Source organism: Glycine max, chromosome 16 (genome assembly GCF_000004515.6).
Source record: "Glycine max cultivar Williams 82 chromosome 16, Glycine_max_v4.0, whole genome shotgun sequence".
Classification (NCBI taxonomy): domain Eukaryota; kingdom Viridiplantae; phylum Streptophyta; class Magnoliopsida; order Fabales; family Fabaceae; genus Glycine; species Glycine max.
Window position 1 is genome coordinate 8,219,228 of NC_038252.2, and position 8,301 is coordinate 8,227,528.

The 8,301-nt window shown below is 27.4% G+C and overlaps 1 protein-coding gene and 1 long non-coding RNA gene across 2 annotated transcripts; one reads left to right on the forward strand and one right to left on the reverse strand.

The window, feature by feature from the left end:
* The first annotated feature begins 507 nt into the window (after positions 1-507).
* Positions 508-1,211, forward strand: LOC121173662 (uncharacterized). Its single transcript, XR_005888953.1, has 2 exons — positions 508-798; positions 994-1,211. It is a non-coding gene; the product is annotated as an uncharacterized lncRNA (long non-coding RNA).
* A 1,877-nt stretch (positions 1,212-3,088) lies between these two features.
* LOC100779645 (pathogenesis-related genes transcriptional activator PTI6) lies at positions 3,089-4,149 on the reverse strand. Its single transcript, XM_003548554.5, has one exon. It carries the CDS (start codon positions 4,104-4,106, stop codon positions 3,282-3,284), a length of 825 nt encoding a protein of 274 aa, XP_003548602.1. The 5' UTR covers positions 4,107-4,149; the 3' UTR covers positions 3,089-3,281.
* Between the last annotated feature and the right edge of the window lie 4,152 nt (positions 4,150-8,301).

The window sequence follows — 8,301 nt, forward strand, 5'->3', positions numbered from 1 at the left end:
TAACAACAATCGGATTGTAAAGTCAAATGTTAAATAATAACTATATACCTAAAGTTATGTTTTATATATTTCAATAAATTCAAAAAATTAAAATTCATTTTTCTAAAATTAAAATAAATGAAAACTATTTTCCTAATTTTTTTATGATAACTATTTAGTAAAGTGAATAAAGAATATACATTTTCATAATTAATTAAAAAAATACTATTTATTATGATTTTATAATTTTATTACATATATTTAGATATTTTAGTATAATTTTAATTATTAACTTGTAATTAAAAATTATAAAATTCTAATCTTATACATATAAAATAAATAAATAATATGAAAAAGAAATTAAAAACCAGCCCCAAACAACGTCTTAGCTTCATTTGGGGTGATTGTTAGTTACTATTTTTTCTGTTTTAAAATACAATTTCAAAATGGCAAAAATGAGTTTGAGTTGGTTTTTTACATCTTTTCAAAACTGATTTTACCCCATTTGAGAAGCAATAAAAAATGGTTTATTAATTGTCGTTTTTGTTTTTACACTCTCACATTTCTCCTTTCACGTCCCTTCACCTCCACCGCCCTCTGTTGCCTCGACGTCGATTCCCGACGCTGGTCATCCACTAGCGACCGCGACATCAGACCTTAGGCCGCCACCAATGGTGGCGTCGATGGGCCTTGCAACTTCGCTTGCGTCGATGGGCTTTTGACAGGGGACGTGGAATTGGAGCTCGCTGGACTGTTGAGTTCTAACTAGGGTGAAATTCTTTTGCCTAGTTTATCAAATGATTCATATTATGTTTCTGAGTGAGTATTTCAGTCTCCTTTAGAGGACTGTGGGTTAATTTATGGCTTTATATATATGGAAAAAACAAAAATTGTATTTATAGTTTATTCAAAAAATTGCTTCTATATCCTTCTTCACAATGTATTTGTAACTAAGCAAATTATGGTGTTTTTAACTCCCATGTTTTGATATTTTTGTGGGATATTTTTCACCAGGCATTGACATACGTTGTGCAATTTTGGACCAACCAAGTACTAAGCTTAAAGTTGAGTCCACGTTTCAAGTTCAAAGGTTGGCCACTTTAGGCACTTCACAGCCACACATATACACTGCATGTTGGACTTTTAGCTTTTTCGGGTACAATGTTTGTAGTGTGCAATGGTACAAATAGCATTTTCATTGGCAATTAAATAAGTAAAATGTTTTGCTGTTACTGTTAGCTTAAGTATGTTAAAATGCAGTAGAATTTAAAATGTAACTAAATCTCAAATCAAAAGTTAAGCTCGTAAACTGTCCAAAACATCAAAACTTCTTGAGATACTTTAGAATTCCACAGATAGTCAAATTTTCTAATTATGGGTTATTATTGAAGAGGATATGTTAAAGTCACTTTTCTCAAGGTTCTTAACGTATTTGAGTGGCTTGTGTGCATTAGCAATTCTTTTGGAGCTAAGCCCTCTACGCATGGTAGAATGTACGTATTTCGAGTGATCTTCAAAAAGATAAAGGTATCAGCTTTGCTATTATGCGTGTTATCTTTTGAAGAATTCCATGTGCATGTACGTCTTTACAAAAGACAAAGTATGGAATGTAGTCACTGAAGATACAAAAGGTGTATTATGTGAATGAAAACCATACCAGCCAGGAAAAAGGAATTGGGTCTTGTTAACTAGTGTTAAGAAACTAAAAAAATATATTTATTATAAAAATTACAGGAGAATGTAAAAAAATATGGATGATATAATTTTTTTTAATAAAAAATTTTGTTTTAAGTTTTTTAACCAATATTCTCAAGATACTGATTAACATTTGTCAAAACAATTTTGTGAAATATTAATGAATCATTTGTATCAACACACTATGATTCTCTATATATCACCTTTGGCAAAAGTCCTTCATTTGAAAAACATTAGAGAGAGAATTATACTAATTGTGCCTTGACCCTTAAATAGTTACTGCACCTGCTTTAATATACATATCCGTGCGTTCTGTCCAAGACTCTAGAAACCACAAAATCTTAATTTCTTCAGATAAAAACACATTGGAGAGGGTGAGCTAAGAGTCTAGAGGTAGCTATTGTCTTTATTTGTTTTTAAATTGAAAGATTGTGCAATGTTGCTTTCTTCATGAAATTGCAACAACTTGCTTGTTATGGACAAAGGGAGAGTGGTGTTTCAAAGCTTGGTCAACGTTCTGCAAAAAAAAGGGATTGGTGTGCAAGAATTGCAGAGAGGGAACTTTTTCTTTGTCAGATGCATGTATATATATGACTGTCATATATGTGAACTGAATGATATCCAAATCAGACCAATTTGCATGCCTGGGTATGTGTTCTAAAACAAATAAAAAATATCAAAACCAAATTAATGATAGAAGCATGTAATTGGCCTTTTTTGTAAACACCTTTTCAGTATAGCCACAGAATTAGAACGTTTATCAGTAATGTCTATTGGGTGAAACCCCAAATACTTTGTTCATGTGAGGAAATTTCAAGAGCTTGAATACAAACTTCAGTTAAAGAAAATCAAAATTTTCGTCAATTAAAACCAGTTAAGCTTCTAAATGTTTACTACAAAGATTAAACTACTCCACAAGTTTTATAATTTTATGAAGCTTTTAACTAAGTTGGTCATTACACTTTTAAGGATTTCGACCCATTTGAATCAAACCTACTTACTAGCATGCCTCTGTTTGAAGATGCGATGTTCGAAAGTACCAAAATCAAAGTGACAATGCATGCCTCTAATTGAGGCTTCTGTGCGGTCCTTCAAATATGGCAAGGTACTTTAGAAAGTGATATTAGCATAACTTGGCTAACAATAATAACACCACAACATTGGACTTTTTTAATTGCCAAAGAAAATGCTATTTGTTGACCATCATCCAATCCAATCCAACACACAAAAAAGCCAAGAGTCCAAGATGCAGTATGTGTGGTCATGAAGTGCCTAAGGGGGCCAACCATTGAAGTTGACACGGGGATTCAGTTTAAAAGTTTAGTGCAATATGGTTGGTGCAAAACCTTGCAAAATGTATCACCATGCCTCAAGAAAAATATCTCACAACAAAAATAAAAATCAAAACTTGGGAGATGACAGTTAAGAACACTGTTGTCTGCTTATTTACAAATTTCTTCATAAAACAAAGATAAAGAGATCTTTTTTCATAGACTAAATACAAAGATTTTTCCACAGAAACTAAAGTCATCATAATAATTATCACTTACTCAGACACCAAAATTCTCACTCTCTTCCAACCCAGTTTGTTAGAAATTCACTTCTCATCATTGCAATGAAGTATCATCACTGAAATAATTATCCACAACCCATTTACATGACTCAAAATCTTCATCCAATGGAATAATGCAATCAGCGTTAGAAAACGTCGTAGGAAGAGGTTGATCACAAAGTGAATCATTGGAAAACAAGAAACCATCATCATAACCATCAGTTAACCCACTAAAAACTTCTTTGAAGGTTTCTTCCAACAATGGTGGTTCCATCCAAGGCTGAAACACGAGAACTGAAGTGGGTGAATCACATGCACAACTCGTTCCGCTAACAACACTCTCACATATTTCAAGAGACACGGCATCATCTTTCAGTGGCGGTTTGATGAAATTGGTGACAGCTTCAGCGCCTCTGAATTTAATAGCGGCTTTGTCGTAAACCATAGCAGCCTCCTCAGCAGTGTCGAAGGTGCCAAGCCAAACCCGCGTTCGCCTCAAAGGGTCTCTTATCTCGGCGGCCCACCGGCCCCAAGGCCGCTGCCGCACACCGCGAAACTTGTGTTGTTTGAGACTTTGTTTGCTGTCCATGTAGCCCTCCTCACCTAATGAAACAAGGCTTTGCTGTCGTTGTTGTTTGAGACTTTCATTATCTTTGGTTGAATAGCAACAACCACTGTTGTCATTGTTGTGTCTTTTTTTGTTGTTGTTGACACAAACAATTTCATTAACCACTATCTTCTTCACTTTGACACGTTCTGCCTCTTCATCACTGGAGGAGTCTGTGGCATCTTGATCCGTCACCGAAATGCGAACCACTTTGGGGAAGAATTTGGATGATTTCATAAATTTGGTGGTGATGGTTTTTCTCGCACACTCCATGGCAGCAAAAAAAAAAACCAAGGCCAAGAAATACAGAACATGAGATGATGAGAAATTTTGAAAGAACAGAATCTCTGTTTTATAGCATGTTCTGTTTTTAGGTCCAGTTTTGTCTCTGATTTTGTTTTTTTTTATTTAAAAAAATCAGTGAATTAAATATTCATAAATATCATTACCTTAATTTCCTAAAAAATTGGAGGAAACTTTTGGCCAAATTTGTTAATGACTTAAAAAAAAAAAAAACTTGAATCCGTTATTTAGTAAGCTGTTAAGACTACCCCAACAATTTTTGTGTTGTTCTTTTTGTGTGTACTAAATTAAAACGCCAAACTTGATTTATTAGAGATACCATTTAATATTGAAAGTTGTCGATTTAATTGATTCTATGATTTTTAATTTTAAGCTTGGCCACCAAGGAAATCTCGGTTTTTCGTATCATCATTAATTATTTTTATTTGCTTTTAAGCCTAATGATTTTTTACCAAAAAAAAACTAATGGTTTTGAAGTCAATACTCATTTAGTCCTAATCCTCACTGCTAGCTGTTGTCATGAAATAAACAATACAAAATAAATTTTTATGTATAGTCAATATGGATAAAGATACGTAAGAAAAATGTTAGGAGTTTATAATCTAATTTTGGCTTATTTGTTTAACGAAAAATTTAAATTCGGATTTTAAAATAATTGAATTAAATAGGCTAAGATTTAAGTTTTTAAAAGGTATTTAGCCGTTTATCAGGCTAATTAACTTTCAATTTACTGTTTAAATATATAATAACTAAGATTTTATAATACATATTCAATCTGATAATTAAATATTAATATAACATATTTATACTTATTATATACAAAACATAACGCGTTTCATTAAATATTACATTTAGTTTAATAGTAAAAATATTTTAAAATTGAATTACCCCAACTACGTAAAAAAAGCCTAATTATTTAAAATTCCTTTATACAATTATTATGAATTAATGTTTCATGTTTTGATCTATCGAATGTGTTTTGTTTTCGAATAAACACGTTGCCCTTAAATAACGTAAAGCGGTGAAGACTGAACAGGTCAACGTCGTAATAAATAAATACTATCTGAAAAAGTTATTTTGGCTTTATAATTTGGGGACCAGAACAAAGATGAGCACACTATTCTGCACACTTGATCGCTTGGCTTGGGGATCAAGCAAGACATAAAACCTTCCATTACTTTATAAAAAAAATGCTTAATTATATAACCGATGTCTTAATTATAATTCAAAAATGAGTTAGATTTTTTAATTATTAAAAAAATTAACAAGTCCTTCAATTATTTAAAAATATTTCAATTGAGTCTGTGACTTATTAAAAATTTTAATTAACTTCTTTAACAGTTTAAAAACACTACAATTAAATCTTTCAATTATTAAAAAATTTAATCAAATCCTCCAAATCATTTAAAAAATAGGTTAAATTATAATTATATTCCTCCTATTTTTAAATCAAGACATGTTTCTTTATTTTTTTAAATAAGTAATTTTGATACGTTGATGATCCAAAATCAAACGTTGACTTTGATGTGTCTTAGGATTGACGTGACACATATGTGGACAGTTAACTTAATATTTAAGTGATAAAGGAGTTAAAAAATGAAAAATAAAAATAATCTTAATGAAAGTTAAACTCATCATATTTTATTTAAAGACATCACTAAAATAATTGTTTTGTTAAATTAGTTTCACAAACACTATTTTACATGTACCAATAAGCAAGAGTTATTAATTTTTTCCAAATTATAAAAATTTATAAATTAAAATAAATTAATTAAAATTTAATATTAAATGCATTCATTTTTATTATAAAATTTAATTTTATATAAATTAGTAAATTATTATATTAAAAAATTGCTCTTATTTAATTATATTTTAAAACAATTACATAAACTAATATATAGATTATTTAAAAAATTATCTTTTGTAATTTAACCAAATTAAGTAAATTTAAAATCATATTCAAATAATTAAAAAAATTTAACTTTTAAAAACTAAAATAAAAATTTGTATTATTTATATATAAAAATAACTTTACATAATATTTATAAACTAATATATGAATAATTTACATATTAATTTATGCAGTTTTTGTGATCTATATAGCTTTTTTAAAAAAAATTATTTAATAAATAATTTTTTATAGTTAAAATGAAATTATTAAAATATACGCTTTCTAAAATATTAAATATTAAAATTCATGAATTTACATAATTAGAATAAAAATAAATTTAAGTAATTTATATATTTTACATATTAATTGGTGTAATTATATTGATTTAAATAATTGGAGTAAAAATAATATGTACATTAAAATCAATTTATGAAATAATTTCTGGAAATAATTTGTATATTAATTTATGAAATTTAATTATAAATTATTAAAATAAAAATATTTAAACTATTCAAAATAAATACTATAAAATAAAATTAAAAATATTTTTTAATTTATAAAATTTTATAATTCAAAAAAATAATAACTCTTGATTAATAATATGTATAAAATCGTGTTTATAAAGTTAACAAAATAAAATAAGTATCTTTGTAGTTTATTACGTTATCTTTAAATAAAATGTCATGAGTTTAACTTTTATCAATATTTTTTTATTTTCATTTTATTTAAGTTCTTGTGACATAAGCATTATGTCAAAATCTTACATAATCGTCATCACATCAAAGTCAACATTTGATTTTAAATGGTTAATTAATGAAATGATCAAAGTTATTTACTCTTGAAAATGAAAAAAGACTAAATGTCTTAATTTAAAAATAGTGAGACCAAAATCATATATTTGAGATTATAAGGGATCAAAATTATAATTTTGCCTAAAAAATGTTATAATCATTTAAACTATCAAAGTTGATAGAAAGGATACGACTTTAGTAGTTTTAAATGATTGGAGGATTTCATTAAACTTTTTATTATTAAGAGATCAAATTAAATATTTAATTATAATTAAGAGACTAGTTGTATAACTAAGTCAAAATAATAATAATAATAATAATAATAATAATAATAATAATAATAATAATAATAATAATAATAATAATTTAATAGTTATATTATGATTGTTGTTGTTGTTATTGCAAAAGATTCAAGGAATGTTTCGACATTTATCAACATTATGAGAAGAAAAAATATATAAAATAGTTTTCTAACAATTAATGTCAAATAAGTATTTTTTAAGAGGAGGGATTAATTTATAGTGGTGTAATTTTGAGTACTATTACATTATTTTATAACTTGATATAAAAAGTGGTTTTTATTGATCCAACAGATGAATTATAGTTACATATTACCTAGATTGTATGTGTCAAATTTTGTTAAAATTAAACAAGAATAAGAAGGTAATCAAATGATCCATTAGTATATTTTGAAATATTTATATTACATTTATTTTAATTTATAAGAACGAGGTATAAAATAATTTTGGATTAATATCAAATTTTAGATGTATGATCTATGCGAAAAGAACTTTCAATCCAATGATGAATTTTAAGAAAACACTATCCAATTGAAAGTTATAGAATGATATAATAGTTATTAAATTCAAGATATAGACTATGTTAGACAAAACTAACTGAAAAACTAGTTGAAAGTCGAAAAGCTAATTCAAAGCTGAAAGCTGGAAGCCGAAAAACTAATTAGTAGCTAAAAAGTTAGTTGGAAGCCAAAAAACTACTTGATACCTTAAAGCTGAAAGCCAGAAAAACTAACTGGTGGTTGAAAGCTCGAAGCTGAAAAGCTAGCTTATTAAATTATAATATTTGATAAAACTAAATGTTGAAGTAGCTAAAAAATGTAAAATGATAGAAAAATAATACAATCGTGATTTATTTAAAAAAGAAAACTAGGAAATTGGATAAATAAATTAAGGATAAAAATGGAAGAAAATATAAAAAGCTAAAAGCTAGCATTTTAAAAAACTCTACTTCGGCTATGTAGAGAAGTCATTTAAGCTAACTTCTAACTTTTTTACTAGCTAAAACTTATTTAACTATTTAGTAAACAAGCTTTTTTTAGTAGTCTTTAGCGTTTTTTGAAACACTACTTGAAGTAGGGCTTTTGAAAATCCTAATTTCTAGCTTATAGCTTTTTACATTTTCTTTCATTTTTATCCTCAATATATTTATCTAATTTAAATAAATCATGATTTTATTAGCTACT

Coding starts and splice junctions, on each gene's coding strand:
- LOC100779645 (XM_003548554.5), bottom strand. CDS start 4,106: ATGGAGTGTGCGAGAAAAACCATCACCACCAAATTTATGAAATCATCC.